Genomic DNA, 17,050 nt, shown 5'->3' with positions numbered 1-17,050 from the left:
CTTGGAGGCCCTTATGATTATATTGGGCCCACCTGGATAATCCAGGATAATCTCCCATTTCAAGGTCCTTAACTTAAGCACATCTGCAGTCTATTTTGCCATATAAAATAACAAATTTGCAGGTTTTGAGAATTAGGGTGCATATATCTTTGGGGGTCATTATTTTGCTTACCACAGGAAGGGAGGGTTGCTTTGCCAGTCCCAAGCCCAGCTCAGAGAGCTGGTCCGGGGCTAAGAGGTCATGAGGGGGATCAGGCCATTATCCTGGTCAACACCCTGGCTTAGGCCCAGAGCTCCAGGAAATGTGGCGCCTGCCCCTGCAGCCGCCAAGGACAGTCTGTTCTCCTGGTGTGGCCACTGTGTAGGTCAGGTGCACTTGAGCCCTTGAAGTTGGCTCAAGTCAAACAGCTGCCTGGCTCAGGCTAAAGACCAGACACTCATGGCTTCCTCTCGCTGCTGGCCAGGATATAGGAGAGCTGCCATTATGTCAGAGGTGTGCCATGTGGGAAACTCCAGCTCATTCTAGAAAACTCTCTCAGTAGTGGCTTATTAGCTGATATTTATTGAGTCTGGGGTATGCCAGAACTGCATGGGGTCCCATAGAGATGAGGGAGACAGAGTGGCTTCCAAGTACAGGGGACAGAACATCACTGGTGGCAGAAGTATGGCTCAGGAGCAGGCAAGGAGAATACAGAGGTGAGGACAGATGTCCCAGGGGAGACAATACTTGTGTTGGACCCTGAAAGAGAGATAATTTGGAATGACAGTGGTGGGCAGGGCCATTCCTGGTGCATTGCCTGGGAAAAGCGAAGATGATGTGCTTAGGGAGGCTGAGTCCAGGTCAATAGAGAAAAGAATCTGAAGGTGGCTGGGAAAGGACACACTGGCCTCCAGGGATTAAAGGATTCCTCACTCCAGGCCAGGATTCTCAAGCCCTGTTTGAGGGCAGCAGTGTTATTGTTGTTGTTATGTGTAGTCAAGTTGGACCCAACTCATAGCAACTCCTTGGGTTTCCAAGGCAGTATCACTATGGAAGTAGATTGCCCATCTTCCTTCTGAGGAGTGGCTGATGGGTTTGAACCACCAGCCTTCTGGTTAGCAGTCAGGCAGCAGTAAAACCCTTTATTCTGATGGAAGCTTACTCAGAGAACTGACGGGGCGCTGGGGGGAGGGTTCCAGGGACTTTCCCCTGGCTGCCCTCCCCTACCTATTCCAACCTGGACTCTGTAGGACACAGAAACACACTCAGGTTGGGGAACCAACCAAGGATTTAGGGCCGTGATTGGAGGCAGCTGAGGTGGCCCGGGGTCCAGATGGAAATGGGAAAGCAGAAAGATTCATTTCTTGTAGTTAGGGGTTTCAGGGCACATTTCTAGAGAGCATGTGGGTGTTAAGACCTATGGGTACCTGGGAAAAACATCCAACTGGGAGGTAAGATCTCAATCTTCCCAAAAGATGGGGTGGAGCTGCTTTCCCAGAGTGCATGAGCAGGGCCTCCTACACACTGGCCCATGCTCTAGGTTCTGACTGAAGGTGGCTGGGCAGGCAGCAGGCAGAGCCTGGGGTCCACCATCAGCTCCATGTTCTGCTGTTCTGCCTCCATAGGCTCCATGACACAGGCAGAGGAGGCAGTTCAAGCTGCTGGCTCAGTGAGTCTAGAAGGGAGGCAGGGGATAGAGCAGGCAGCTCACTGAGGTAGAGCCACTGGCCATCCTGGATTGGGCCTTGGGGCACTAGGACCTGGTGAGGAAAGGGAAGGAGGGGCTCAAGGGAGGTCCTGGACTGCCAGGCTAACAGCCTTTTTGTGGCTCCATTTCCAGAGGGCAGAGAAAAGTCCAGAGCCTGAGACCAATATCTATCTTTCCCTCCTCTGACTGTTGTGTTTCTGCCTCGTAGGAAGGTGTTGGTGCTAGGCTTCAGATAGATGTGAGGGTGCAGAAGCATCCCTATGCCCAGCCTCCAGGGCAGGCAATGAAAACATCTACAATGACCCACAAAAGGGGCATCCCAAGGGCTCCTCAACAATTATTCTACATAATAAAGCACTTGGTGTTGTTTCTCAGGCTTTGGAGCCAGGACTGAGGAAGGTGAAGTCATCTACCCAAGGTTATAATCTCGTGAGGGGTGGACCTCAGATCTGAATTCAGGCTGGTGTGGCTCCAATGTTAGGTCTCAAGCTTCTGACCCAGAGCCCAATCAAGCTAGTAGCTGTGGGCTTGAGGCCCTACCTTGCCAATCCACTTGGTCTGAACCACTTTTCCCATGGAGTCAAGCCCCCCAGTTTTCTGGAAAGGAAGTTATCACCAAGGGTGGCTTCTATTCCAGTGACCCTAGCTGTCCCTACGCTATCACTCTCCATTATCACACTCTTGGGTGACATACCTGTATGCTTGCCAAGTCTTTTTCTCAGTAACTGGCCTGAGGTGAGAAGGGTGAGAATATTAGGGAAGCCAGCACTGGCTGAAGTGTGACCCAGGCTATGAGATAAGGAGGCAACGGATCACCATGAGGGTCAAGGTAGCCACTCTGAGATACTCCTGAAGACACCAAGAACCAAGGGGAACAGGCAGGAGGAGAAAAAGCACTTTTGTGATGAGCTTGATAGGCAAAAGTGTGAAGGTTTGACAGTATAGGGGGCTCAGGAAGTGGGGAATCCTCCTCTGTGTCACATTCTATACTCCTAGGTGTTTTCTGGAGTATCCATAATAGAGAGCCCCCAGCTCCTCCTCGAAGGATGTTGGAGGCAGCTCGGGGTCCTTGCAGGTGGGACTGGGCATGGGGCAGGACACCACAGCCCTGGGAGTTATAGCCTGGCCTCTGCCAAAGTGAATGGGACCCCTAACCACAACAGGGGAGTGAGTCTCTCAGGCTGGGGATGACTCCAGCAACACAGACTCCCCAAAGTCAGGGATCTAACTTCCTGTCTCCACTTGGCAATCTCTTACCATGGGACTTCAGGCAGGCTATGTCTTCTCTTAAAGCATCAGTGTCCCTTCTAAGGAGTGGGTACTCAAGAAGCCAGCCTGCATACTCCACCTGGCTGACAGAGTAAACTGAGTCTGCCACATCATAATGGCCTTGGAGCCAGAGAGCCATAGGGAAACTGCTATATGAGGTCCTACTGCAAGACATAGCCCTAGGACTCTGGTCTCCTGGCTGCAGCAGAGAATAATGCCCACCAGAGTATACTGCCTCCAGCTACCACACCACCAGGTCAGGCCCTTGAAAATGCCAAGGCAGGGGTTAGGCAGGATGAGCTAGTTTGCTCTGCCATGCCCCTTAGCACCCACCCTAATGTAGGCTCACACTGGCCCCTGCCAACCTACAGGCTTCCTATCTCTGTGGACAGGAGGGCTGGGCCTTTGGGCCTCCTGGCAGCCATGAGTCTGCACAGAGTAGGGATGAGAAATCTAGTCTGTCTTGGCTTCTTTCTCCCCAGCCCCAACCAGAAACAGATGGGTTACTTAAAACCTCAAGGTCAGTTTGGAAGGAATGTTTTTAGCTAGAAGCCTTGGGAATAAAAACTTAATAAAAAGTCCTACTCACTCCTCACTGTTCAAGCCCTCAGTTAAATCACTGTGGATACGTGACTTCTGAACTATGCGGCAAGGACTCTCAGTCTCATCCAGACAGCCATCTGTGCGCTGAAGTTCAGGTGAGGTTTCTGTGCTCTGAGCCCAGGTCCAGTCAGCTGGGTATGTGAGGGTACATCCAGGACAGTGGAGAACTAAGTCACCCTTGGGAATGAGCTGCTCAGTGCCAAGTCCCAAGGCCTCCAGGACCAGAAGCGAGCACCCACATGCCTCCCTCCACACTGCTCCTTGTTGGAGCAGGAGGGAACTCACATATCATAGTAACAAAAATATAAGATCATTATTTATTGGTCTTTATTGGCCATATCTCCAATATCTGGAAGGATGGGACTGGGGCTACCCTCGTTCCACCAGCAGAGACATCGAGCCACCTGCTCTCAGCTACAATGATATGATAGAGCCAGACTGGGAACCCAAGTCAACCCAGATTCTGAATTGAGCTGTTGATGACCCTGTTCTTTACCACCCCAGGAAGGACACACCCACCCTGGCTTCTACCCCCAGAAATACAGCGCATAGGGAATTGCAGAGCCACAGGAAACACTGGGAGCACCTGGGATACTGGAAGGCATCATCTACCTCTTTCTGGCAGCATGCTAGAATGAAAGGTTATCCAGGTACTCAGGCAGGCTGGAGCCCTGGCCAGGTGTCCATAGGGCAGCCACACTGGGGTCCAGACTTCTGGATATGGAGAAATCTGAGCCTGAGGAGGCAGGGATGAGGACCTGTTACAGCCTGGGCCTCTGGGAATGAGTAGGGAGTAGGCACAGCACATTCTCCTCAGAGTGGAGCTGTGTTCTGGCTCCAGCCACTGGGGGTAGTGCACGTGTGGCTGGCCTGGGAACTGTGGGGAGTAGGCAGAACCCTACCTCCCACAGAAGTCCCCGCGTACAGCCCTGAGATTGAGGTGCAGGTCAGGCCGGCTCCGGAGCCAGCTCCCAACAAGCCCTGGGTGCCTTGGGTCCACTTCCAAGAAGATGCTTCTATGTGGGTGAGAGAAGCTGAGTCAGCTCAACTAGGCAGGGCCAAGACCTACACTCCTGGGATGCCTGGGCTGGGAGGGCTGGGGGCAGAAGGACTGCCAAGACTTGCCCAGTACACACTGGGAGGGAAGGAGGCTGCTAGGGACAGACCCAGGAGACCCACTTTACCAGTACCCAAAGTCTTTCAGTAGCTGGGGTGCCAGGGCCAGGATGTGGAAAATGATGTCCATGCCCTCCTTCCCACCATCCAGGGCCATTGGGTCTTCGTAGCTGAAGTAAAGACAGTGGTAGGTGAGATCCTTGGGGAGGGGAGGGGTGTATGTGAAAAGTATGAAGGAACATGAACTTGGCCCTGTGGAACTCACTCTGGGCTGAGAGGCAAGTATAAGGACCCAGAAGAGTTTGCCCTAGGTGTATAGCAGCTCCTATCCCCCTACCTCCTGCAGGGGACATCCCCACATGCTCAGTGAATCCATTTATGGACAGCCATGGGGCAGGAATGCCTCACACATACATTATCCCTACCCTACCCAAGTGCTCCTGGGCTCCCCCGGTTCTCAGTTCCTGTTTGGGAGCAGGATGGCACAGTACAAGGCCTGAAATAGGGTTTCAGTCCCAGCTTTCTTGCTAAACCACCATGATATCTTGGATAAGATGCCTTGCCTTTCTAGGCCTCAGTCTTCTGTACAACAATGCTCTCTGTGTATATGGAGGCACCCGGAGACTGACAATGACAGCATCCATCTCCTGAGCACCTACTATGAGCTCTGCACTGCGCCCCATACTTTAGTCATCACTAAGCCCTTACTGTGGCCATGCAAGGCTCTGCTATTCCCCTTTCACAGGTGGGAAAATGAGGCTCAGAGAAGTTCAGTGGCCATTCAGTGGTCTTAAGTGAGAAGGCATAAGCTGAACCCGGTAGGTCTGCAGGCTTTAGAGTGTACCCTTTTCCACACCACTGCCCACTTTGGCCCTCACCCCCTACCCCTCCCACTAGGCCTTCTCAGGCCTGGCCTCCCCTTCCCCACAAGCACCTGCAGATCTCGGGAGCCAGCTGCTCCATATCCTGGTGGAAGACATAAGGAGGGTTGCTGACCACCAAGTCCACGGGGCCCCAGGGCGAAAGGTGTTCCCAGCTTCTCTCTGTGGTCAGGGAAGAAGACGCACATAAGGGAATGGCCCACTGGGAAAGAAGAGGTGGTTGGAGTAGTTGATCCTGCAGGCTTGGGACCATAGTCGCAGGGGACATCAAGCTCAATTGGCATAACATACTATACAAAACATTGTTCCACCTACTACTTTGGCGAGTAGCGACTGGGACCTTAAAAGCTAGGAAGCTGCCATCTAGATGCAACAACGGGTCTCTACTCGTCAAGAAGAAAGAAGAAAACCAAAATTAATGGAAACAATCAGTCCTAGCGACTGGTACACCATCCGATCTGCAACCTATATAACTATGAGACCAGAAGAACTAGATGGTGCCCAGCTACCACTGCCATCCACTTGGAAGGGATGTAGGAGATCCTGCATAAAGAGGGAGAACAATGTGGTACAAAACTCAAAATCATTTGGAGGCAAAAAAAAAAAAAAAGAAGAAGGTGGGGACCAGGTTTGCTGGTCCAATAGAGCCTGGTGTAACCACTGAGACTATGGCCCCTAGCTGCCCTTCAGGTCTGGAATTGAACCCACAACTGTGGTTTCCAGCCAAACAAAGTACAGGCATGTGAGTTAAACATTTACCTCAAGTAGACACACGCCCTGGAGAGAACAATCATGGGAGAAGGAAGGGCTGCTTATGCACAGGGAGATAGCTCAGGGTGCAGAAGAGTATGAAGGGATGGACACTGGGAGGAGGTAACTATGGGGAGGAAGTGGGAGGGGAGCTGCTGCATTGTAAATTTTGGTCAGTGATATAAGACAAAGTATATGTGAACTGCTGTATGAAAAGTGAATTTACTCTGTAAATCTTCACCCAAATCCTAATAAAAAAAAAAAAAAGAAGAAGAGGTGGTTGTCCGCCTGTCACCTTGCCCCTTGGGTAGCCTCTCCCTGCAGCCATGTTGTCTTGGTCCTGTCTCTGGACTGGATAAGCTACCCTTGCAGATTATTGCCCAGGATCCCCAGCTGGCAGCCTGGCTGGAAGCACACATGACCTGTCATGACACCCTTTCATCTATAATATGCTTGCTCTTTCCTCTTCCTGCTCAATAACCTAGACTCAGCTCAAGTGCCACCTCTAGGAAGGACCTTCTGACTATGGACTCTGTGGTCCCAGTGGCCTTATAGGCAATATGGACTAGAGTGTCTACAGGGCAAGTATTTTGGTCCTGAAGGCTTCTTTCTTGAGCTTCTATTTTTCTCTTACCAACAAGCAAGCTCTAGTTAAACTCAGTTACAGGGGAATCAGAAGGTAAGAAAGATCCTGTAGCTGATCCTCTCACAGGTCAACTCAGCCTAGGAGACACATATGGTAACAGTTACTTATCCATTCTTATCAAGGAACAGCACCTGTATCCAGGATCCCTCCCCCAGGGAAGATGGGTGAAGAGGGTACCTAAAGTCACATCAAGGGGGACAATCCGAATCCTGTCCTGCAACTGAAGCCTGGAAAAATGAGGAGAGAGGTTGGCATGAGCTTGGGGAACGGGCCCCTCATCTTGCCCGGAGGGACAGTGGCTCCTTCTCAGACCACCAGGATACCCAGGATGCCCACCACCCCCTCATAACCCTGTGGGAGTCCCGCCCCCAATCCCCTCACCCTTTTTCAGGAATAGAAATTAGATGTCCACAGGTTTGGCACCAGGATAGGAGTCGAGATCAGGCCTCAAAGTTTGATCCCCCCTGCCCTGGCCCTCTGGCCTCCAGCCCTCCTACCTCTGAGCATTCTCGTGGGTCAGGCAGATGGCAGCCTCCCCCTTATCCACAGCAATTACTCGGCTCTGCCACAAGAAGAAAGAAAGGTATGTGGTCTACAAGATGCCCGGGGAGGCCAGGCTTGTACAGCACAGTCCTTCCCCCACCCACTACCAGGAGAGAAGGGAAATGTCCAGTAGCTCTTCCTATTCTGTATCCAGGGTTTGGCCTGACAGAGATAGGAGTAGAGGCTGTGATGATGGCAAGCTGGGGTAGCCCTGTCATCCCTTCTCTGGCCCATTCCCTTCAGGTGCTCCTGGTAGAAGGGTGGGAGGGACGTGAGTACTGGTCTCAGTCTCCTCAGGGTGGGTTATAGGGATGCAGAAGGGGCTCACCTGGGGGAGCTGGCTCAGCAGGCTGAGGGCTATGGCTCCCGATCCGCAGCCTACCTCCAGGATGAGGGGGCTGCCTTGGGTGTCTGCTGCACAGGGCCTCTGGGCCACCTCCTCCAGCACCCAGTCAACCAGCTCCTGCAGGCCAGAGTGATCTAGATCAGAGTTGGTGCTAACCTGGCCCCTGGAGGTCTTGCCATAGAGACCCAAATACAGTTAGCCCTGTGGTATGTGGAAAGGGGGAGGCGCCAAAGCCAGAGTGGGGCCCATGGGCAGATCACCCTGCCTCTCCATGCCTCAGCTTCCTCATCTGTAAACCTGAGGACAGTTGAGAATAACTCACCTCATCAGGTGTGGCAGAGACTAAAGTGAACCACATTCATGAAGTACTGATTCCATGCCCGAAACATTGCAAGTGTTCAGTAAACGCCAGCAAAGCCCTTTACAATCACGCTCTCATTTCACACTCGTAGCAATGATGACCACAACAGACGACTCCCGGACTCTCCCTCTGCATCAGGCCCTGCTTCCAGAGCTTGCCTTATATTAACCATGAGGAAACTGAAGCCCAGGGGTCAAGGCCCTGCCTGCAGCTCAAGGTGGCCAGGAATCAAGCTTGGGAGAGGAGGGGCCCCAGGGTGAGGTCAGGAAGCTCCTGAGCACTATGGAAACAAGAGGGTTTCAAGTCTCTCTGCCCATCTGAGCCTGCAGGGCTTTGCATGGAAGCTAACTTAGGATGGGGAGCATAGGGGAGATGACTGCTGCACCCCAATGGCTGACACTACAGCAATGTTTCCAACCAGCAGTGGAGTGGGGACCTGAGTGGTCAGGCATGGAGCAGGGAAAGGGCAGTTCAGCCCGTTCTCAAAAACATCCTCATGGATGTGGCAGGATGCTCACCATTCCCCACACTCATCAAGAGGCTCCTGGGATCCCTGCTCAGATACAAGATTAAATCATGAACCTGGGGGGCAGGGTTCAGCAAGTGGGTGTTTCAGTCATCTGAAAAAAGGGTTTTCCAGAAAGCCTTCCTTGAATCTCCCACCAGGCTTCCTCTACCACAGCTTTCCCCACCCTGAATCTAAGATCTAGATTGAGGTTCACCTCTCCTGCCAAACTGAAGACTCCATGATGGGAAGGCCTGGAGTCTAACCCATCACAGTATGTTCCACACAGCCAGGGCTTGGCCCACAGAGGGGCCTCTGGCTACTTCACAAGTGCTGAGCAAGTTCTGAGTAGCCCTAAGAAGGTACCCTGTGAGCCTCAAACTGCCAGGTCCCCTCAAAACTCCAATGCCACCAGCCAGGTCCCAGTCAAGCAAAGGTCCCCAGATCACTCAGACCCATTTTCCAAATGTGCTAAGTCCCAAAAAACATCTCATTCTTTGGGGTCCCCCAACCCTAGGAGCAAAGCTTATCTATCCCAAGGGTAGCAAGTCCAGGGCAGCAAAACTTGGCCAGCAGGTCCAACCCTCCCTGTGCCAAGCCCCTTCCATATCAAATCAACTACTGCCTGCAAGTACAAGAGAGGCTGCCTCACTCAGCCCCTCCCATTGGCCCTGTTCTGGACACTGCTAGAGACCGCTAGGCCCTCAGCAAACAGCACAAGCAGGGTTGGGACTGGCAGAGACAACCAGTCTAGGCTGTAGCCAGTCACTGCGGTCTCAGTGGTAAGGCCACATGCGGAGAGGCCAGCAGGGTGGCCGGCACTTGTCAGGGGTATGAGCATCTCTTGGTTTCTCAGCCACAGACAGACCTACCCTGGCTGGATATAGACCCCTCAACCAGCCACATTGGGTAGCCACCTCATAGAGACACCCCTGACCTCAGATAGACAAACTACAGATTTGGATGGCCAGCCCAGGCTGGGTATGAGGCTGAGAGATTGGATCCCAGGCACACCAGCAGTCCCCTGCCTCTCCCGCACATGCTAGACCATGGGAGGATCATGCAGGCAGGTGGTCAATCTGGGAGGTGGGGGTGGAGACCACCCATCCATTGAAGATCCTCCCTCAGGCCTGAAGCTGGTGGCTCTTTTGGAGGAAACTGAGGGCTGACCTGGTTACAGGCCCAGGGTACCTTGTAGAGGTGAACATGAGTGGGGGAAGGGACACGTGGAAAGAAGACAGGGAATAGGCAGCTGTGAGCTCTGCCTGAAATCACCACCCTAACATGGACTCCACTTCCCTTCAAGAGTTTGCCCCAAGGCCTCAGCAGGACCTGCATGCTATAAGCACCCTCCAATAGGATGGTAACCCTGGTGTGACAGCCCCAGAAAGGTGGCACTACCTACAAATCACAGACAAGGCACCCACGGACCCTCACCTCATCAAGCCAGGAAGTCGATCATCTTCCCACCCCTAGGAAAAACCCAACTCACCTAGCCCTCTTGCCACTTGCAGTTTTGCACTTCAGACTTTTGCACCCATCATCAGAAACATGATCCTTCCCCTGCACCCACTCTCCCCACTCCCTGCCACAGGCCACGTCCTCTTGAGTTCTTGGTAAGGCACCCTTCAATGTGGGTTTACATTGATGCAAACCTGGCAAGTTCTCAGAAATGTCAGTACAGTGAGGCGAGGCCTGGGCCTCCCAACCACAGCCCTCTCCCCTGCTGCAGGGTTGTTCTGCCCGCCCAGACTCACTCAGGAAAGGGGCAGGCCACATGGGAGCCAGAAGTCCACACTCAACACTCAAAACCCCAGGATACATGGCTGGTGCAGGTGAGCTCTGTGAGGACTCAGAGGTCACCACAGTGGCCACCCTCCCGTGCCCTGATCCTTGGCTGCCTTCTGTCAGAGGTTATACATTCAGGTCTACCAAAAGCCTGAAGGTGGCAGGTCACATCCAACTCTGGATCCCATTCCAGTTTATGCTAATCCCAGAGGGGGCAGCCCCATGTGAGGTGTGGGGCTCAATCTGGGAACCTGGGTGCTACCCTCATGTTGCCCCACCTGGCCTCCCAGCGACTTCAGCAAGGTCTCAGAGTTCCTACCACCCCTACCCTGGCATTGGGCATTGAGGCAAGAATCTTTCCTCCCTTAAAGACCTAAACATAAAACCCAAAACTATAAAGTTCATCAAAGATAAAATAGGGGCAAATTTAAGGGCTCTCATTTATGGCATAAATAGACTGTCAAGCATAACCCAAAATGCACAAACAGCAGAAGAGAAACTAGATGACTGGGACCTTCTAAAAATTAAATTCTTATGTGCATCAAAAGACTTCTCCAAAAGAGTAAAAAGGGAACCTACAGATTGGGGGAAAATATTTAGCAACAACATATCTGACAAGGGACTTATCTATAAAATTTACAGAAAACTTCAACACCTCAACATCAAAACGACAAATAATCCAATTCAAAAATGGGCAAAGGACACTAATAGAACTTCAACAAAGAAGATATTCAGGCAGCCAACAAACACATGAAAAAATGCTGGCGATCATTAGCCATCGTAGAGATGCAAATCAAGACAACAATGAGCTATCATCGCACCCCAGCAATAATAGCAAAGTTTAACAAGGCAGAAACTAACAAATGCTTGCAAAAGTGTGGAGACTGGAACTCTCATACACTGGTGATGGAACTGTAAAATGGTACAACCACTGTGGAAAATGGTCTGGTGTTTCCTTAAAAGGTTGAAATTAGAAATACCATCTGATCAAGCAATCTTATTATTAGGAATATATTCTAAAGAGGGGAGACCTGGGACATGAATAGATACCCGCATACCCATGTTTATCGCATCACTATTCACAACAGGAAAGAGATGGAAACAACCTAAGTACCCATCAACAAATGAATGGATAACCAAACCAGGGTATATACACACAATGGAATACTATGCAACATTAAAGAATAATGAAGAATCTGTGAATCACCTCATAACATGGATGAACTTGGAGGACATTATGCTGAGTGAAATCAGTCAGTCATAACCAACCAACCAACCAAACACTGCTGTCAAGTTGGATACAACTCATAGCGACCCCTCCTTGGGTTTCTGAGGAGGTATCACTATGGAAGTAGATTGCCCAACCTTCCTTCCGAGGAGTGGCTGGTGGGTTTGAATCGCCAGATTTCTGGTCAGAAGTCAAATGCCTTAGGCACTACGCCACCAGAGCTCCCAAGTCAGTCATAGAAGGGCAAATATTGTATGAGTCTATTACCATAAAAAGTCAAGAAAAGGTTTACATAGGGAAGGAAATTTTCTTTGCTGTTTACCAAGGATGGGAGAGGAGGGGAAAGTAGGGAAAATAGATGGATAATTAAGAGATAAATGTGATATGGGTGAAGCGATTTTAAAGTAATAATATACTGAAAAAAACAGTAAGATTAGCCATTAATTGATAGTTTTTGAAGCTATCTTACGTGCACATGGGAGTTCATTGTACTAGTCTTTGTTGCTGTTTGAACTTTCCTAGGAATGCTTATGAGGCTGGGTACCTTTCCAGAAAAACCCCTTCTCACAACCTGCCCAGCCTCCCTCATCAGCTCCACATGGTCTGCTCTCTCTTGTTCCCAGTTGTCACCTCCAAAGTGTGGGGGGGAAACCCTAGAAAAGCCACAGAAAGCATCCCTCCCAGGACCAGGGGCCTCACCCAAGGAGAACATGCCAGGCCACATACCCCAGTCCTAATAAATTTGGGGGGCAAATACAGGTAGTTGCCTATGGATCTATGAGAACCACTGAGTCATATTCTCTGGTCTACAGACTCTTCTCATCATCTGGGCTCAGAAGTGGCAGTGGCTTGCCCAAGGTAAGCTGAGACTGGACCTCCAAGTATCCAGCTAGAACCTTCTCCACTTTACCATACATACTGAGAAGAGGCCTGGTGGGCCTTGTGACCCTTCTGGACCCTGTGAAAGGACAACTCTCAGGAAAGCGGCAGAAACAGGCTGAAGACTCAGTAGCAGCAATAGCTGGAGCACCCTGGGCAGGATCAGGATGTGAAGACAGTCAAGGGAGCTGGTGAGAAATAAGGAAGGGTACTGTCCCAGTCATGGAGCCCCAGTGGCCTCTGGAGGAAGTCTAGAGAAAGACAAGTATCCTCAACCTCACACTCTTCATCTTGCCCTGCCCTTGGCAGCACTCACCTCTGTCTCTGGCCGAGGGATGAATACTGGGGGTGCCATCTTCAGACTGAGACCCTGGAAGTCCCACTCTCCGAGGATGTACTGCACCGGCATCCTGCAGGGGCGTAGGCAGCGACAGAGCCAGGATGGGCAAAATCATGCTTGGGTTGAGGGATCCTTCTAGTGGCTAAACTTGTCTCCTGTGCCCTGGACTCCTAGCCAACGCCTTTTCTCATTCCCTCCATTCTCATTCACTGCCCTGGCCCCTTTTTGCCATTCCTTCACCCTGACACCTCACCAGTCTTTGGATACTTTTCTCCCCTGGAACATGGACTTGATAGGGTTGCAGGAACCCTGCTCCCCACAAAGAGCCCCAAGTCTTGGCCCACAGGTGCTCACCTCTGCAATCTGTAGCTACTCAGCTCCTGGATGCATTGTACCTGCTGAGGGGTCAGGGGCTGGATCCGAAGTGCTGGCCTCAGGCTCTGAAACTGACCCAACAGAGGATGTGAGCCTGGGGATCCCAACTGGGTTTCTTATGTGGACCATGCCTGAGGCCCAGTTCTGGCCACTTTGATCATCCTTGAACCCCTAGTGCCCAGGTCCTGTCATAGTTTGTTGGGTGAATGAATAAATATCTGCCTAAGACTTTCCTTCAGAAAAATCCCATCAGTCTCAGCTAAGCCGAGGGTTGTGCAGGTGATGGCAGCTGGTGAGCCCATCTCAGTGGGGCTGAAAAGCCTGGATGTCTCTTCCCCAGGGTCCTCCCTTTCCCTACCCTTCCCACCCTGCTGATACCACTGCACTTAACTGTTTTGGCTCCAAGGACATGAGCCACGATGTACTCACTGGATTCCCGGGCCTCAGGGATGCCTCTCTCTTCAAAGACTGCTGTCCAGTGGCTGACCAGCTCTGTGGCACTCACCAGCCCAGCCAGAGGTGAATGGGGTGGCCATGAGCTGAAGGCCCAGCCCTGGGTGCCTCCTTTCCTTCCTGGACCAGACAAGAGGGCCCACAGCATTCGGCCCCAACGCTTCATGTCTCAGGGAAAGGCTCTCGTAAGCGTTTCCAGGTCTCCAAGTCTTTCTTGTCACGTCAATTGTGGAGGTAGGCTCTGAAGGTAGTCACTAGCCCCAAACAGGTGGAGACAGGGAGATCACAGGCTTCAGCTTCCCAAAGTGACTGTGGTCCTCAGATATGGCTGCTACCCTGGACTGGGGGGGGGGGGCAAGAGAGTAGCTGAGCTTTGAGTGACTCCCACCCCGACACCACACAGGACCAGGACTTGCTTTCCACCCACTACCCAAAAGGAGGTATGCTCTTGCACCATAACTTCCTTGACTCCATTTTAGACCTTCACTCATCTACCTGATTCTTCTTCTCTTAAACAGTTATGTTTTTTTCATGTTTGGAGTCAAGGCAGATGAACCCATAGCTCCGTTGCTGCTAATAAATGGGACTGGTGTGGGTTTGGACATGGGTTTTGGAATCAGATGGATCTGTGTCTGACCCTGCATATGTGGGCTTGGACAAGTTGTTATTTCTGAGTTTCAATTTGCTCATCAGTAAAATGGTGAGAATGACACCAACCCCATGATGAGCAGTGCATTAGCCAGTGAATTTGAAGGGCCTAGCTGGGAGCTCAGTACAAAGCAGGTGTTCAATGTTACAAGCTCTTAACTAATATTACAAAGAGGTGAGTGCCTCTGTTGGGGAGCTTTGCTTCTGACATTTTGCAGGTACAGTCATTGTACGTTGAAACTTGACCCCCAATTTAACCCATAATCCCAGCTATCATCATAAATTGCCAGCCAAAAACTTGTAATTTTTGTTAATTTTACAAATTTTATAAATAGTCATAAGCAAGCCTAACTAAAAATATACTTTGAAATCAGTTACCCCTTTCCTTCCAGGCAGACCAAGATCTAAACAAGCATTTATTGAGCCCTCGCTGAGTGCCCGATCTACAGAGACAAGCTACACCATTTCAGGGAGGGAACAGAGGCTCCAAGGGTGCAAGCCAGCTAGGAACTGGTCATCGAGCTGGGAGTTGTCCCAGGCAGGACAGGAATCTGGGTCCAAGACTCCAGAGACAGCTCTGCCCTGGGAGAAGCCGAGCCTTGAAGTCAGAAGGCGCAGCCTCCCTTTCAGCTCCGCCTGGCACCGTTAGTGACCCAGAAGGGGCGGCCTCTTACTCGCGCCGGTTTCTTTTCATCTTACACTACGGCAGATGGGGCCAGTCCAGTCACTGAAGTCTGGGTGCACCCACGCCAATCCGGGTTTCTAGTCCGTACCTGCCCAATGTGCTGCCCCACCCGCCCTCCGGTGTGGAGAAACTGCCCTGGGTCCGGCCCTCGGACGTGCGTGTCCCGCCGTGCGCTCCCTCGGACGCCCGTTTCCGGGGTCGGCGCATCTGAGAAAGGACTCGGGTGGACCCCACTGCCACTGCTCCAGGGTTCCTAGCGCCGCCAGGTTCCACCAGGGAGATCCCACAGAGAGCTGTGGAGAAGGCTGTGAACGCCATATCCAATATGTCCACAAGTCCACGGGTCGGAACTGGTGTGGATGTGTGATTGGTCCTCGCAACCAGGATCTGCAGCGCTTTCTTAAAGTTACGACCGGAATAACTTCAGCCCAGTGACTCTTGGGAGCTGGCGTTAAAGGGCGGGGACTGAGCGGAGTGTGGGCGGAACCCAAAAGCTGGCAGCGAACTGGGGTGTGTCACAAGCGAGGCAAGGGTCCAGGGTCTGGGCCCGACGTCTAGGGGTGTGGCCTAGCATATCCCATGGGCCCCGTAAAGAGGCTCCTGGGCGGGGCCTAGTGCTGGGGGTGGTACCCAGTGTCAGGGAGCCGGCCAGAGCTCTTCAGGGACCGGTGGCGACTGGATGCCGGGGCCAATCCAGTTACTTTCGCTCCGAACGCGAACGCTGATTGGCCTTGGGTCAGACTGTTTAGGGCTTGGAGCTGGGAGCTCGAACCCCGACGCGCAAGACAGTGACCTCCTCACCAAAATCTACTGGGAAGGAGAGCACTTATTAAACACACAGCTCCCTGGGCTCAGTCTCGAACTTCGGGAGCCGCGGGCATCTGCATTTAAGTTACCCCAGTGTTCCCATTAACCCCTTTGAAAACCTGATGATTAGAGGATGTCTGAGGGCCGCTCCCCTGAGATAATCGCGCCGTGAGTGGAGGCTACTGTGAGGGGCATCAGCAGACTTGCCTGGGTCGGGGTATCTGTCCAATCATACCACCCCGCCCCAACTTCTCTAGACTGAATATTCACCATCTCTAGCCTAAGGTGAGGATCGTTTACCAAGAACCCTCACATCGGAGCCCCATTTGAGCAGGAAGACAAGGCCCAGGGAGAGGAAGTAGCTTGCCCACAGTCATAAAGTCAGTAGCGGGTCGAGCTAGATAGAATTCAATGCAGGTTCAAGGACTACGGGTCCACTGCTCTCCCCAACTCTCCTCCATGCGCCTGCGATTGGGAGTGCAAGTCTGTCACGATGGCCGTGGAACCCAGGCTACGTAGGGGCCTGAGTTCTGGCCCGGGAAGGCCTAGCTACCTACGGTCCCCGCCCGGCTTCGGCGCTGGCGGGTGGGGTGAGGGGTGATCCCAGAGGACCGCGACCCAGCTCCAGGTTCCCGCTGGGGGCGGAGCCATAGTCAAATGACAGGAGAGTGGACCAATGGCCCGCGGGTTCTAGGCCTGACAGCCAATCCGGGGATGAGAGCGCGGAGCGAGCAGGGAGGCGGGGCGGTGCGGGGCACTGGAGCGTCAAGGACCCCCGGAGGCTGCTCGGCCGGCCCCACCCCCACCTTCGTTCCCTGCCCAGCCCACCCTAGCCCAGGCAGGCAGAGCCGGCGCTCGCACTTGCGAGCAGTGCGCGATAGTGAACCCTGCTCGCGGCTCGGAGCGTTTCGAAAGGGAGGACCTCTGGTCGGACCTGCCACCCCCCACCAACCCCAGGCCTCGAGGTTCCCCCGCCCCGGCCTCCCGCCCGCCGTCACCACCCCCAGCCTCTCTGAGCTCGGCGCCCCGGATTAAGTAAGTGCTGAGGTCGCCGCTTCTGTGCAAGGATGGAGAAATCAGAGTGGCGGAGGCGGGGATGGGAACTGGGGCAGGGAAGACTGGAGGACCTGGCGGAGAAT

General features: G+C 52.6%; 1 protein-coding gene across 1 annotated transcript; it reads right to left on the bottom strand.

The window, feature by feature from the left end:
* Positions 1 to 4,458: 4,458 nt before the first annotated feature.
* On the bottom strand, positions 4,459 to 13,937 carry HEMK1 (HemK methyltransferase family member 1). Its single transcript, XM_007952014.2, has 9 exons — positions 13,710 to 13,937; positions 13,298 to 13,389; positions 12,920 to 13,013; positions 7,825 to 7,959; positions 7,451 to 7,515; positions 7,131 to 7,180; positions 5,611 to 5,719; positions 4,751 to 4,846; positions 4,459 to 4,576 (listed from the first exon to the last, which is right to left on the bottom strand). Exons 1-9 carry the CDS (start codon positions 13,935 to 13,937, stop codon positions 4,459 to 4,461), a joined length of 987 nt encoding a protein of 328 aa, XP_007950205.2.
* Between the last annotated feature and the right edge of the window lie 3,113 nt (positions 13,938 to 17,050).

This window comes from Orycteropus afer, unplaced genomic scaffold, assembly GCF_000298275.1.
Source record: "Orycteropus afer afer isolate SDZICR_OR568_19922 unplaced genomic scaffold, OryAfe1.0 scaffold00323, whole genome shotgun sequence".
In the NCBI taxonomy this organism is placed as follows: domain Eukaryota; kingdom Metazoa; phylum Chordata; class Mammalia; order Tubulidentata; family Orycteropodidae; genus Orycteropus; species Orycteropus afer.
The sequence above is the reverse complement of the archived record's forward strand: the minus strand, read 5'-3'. Positions and strand labels throughout refer to the sequence as shown.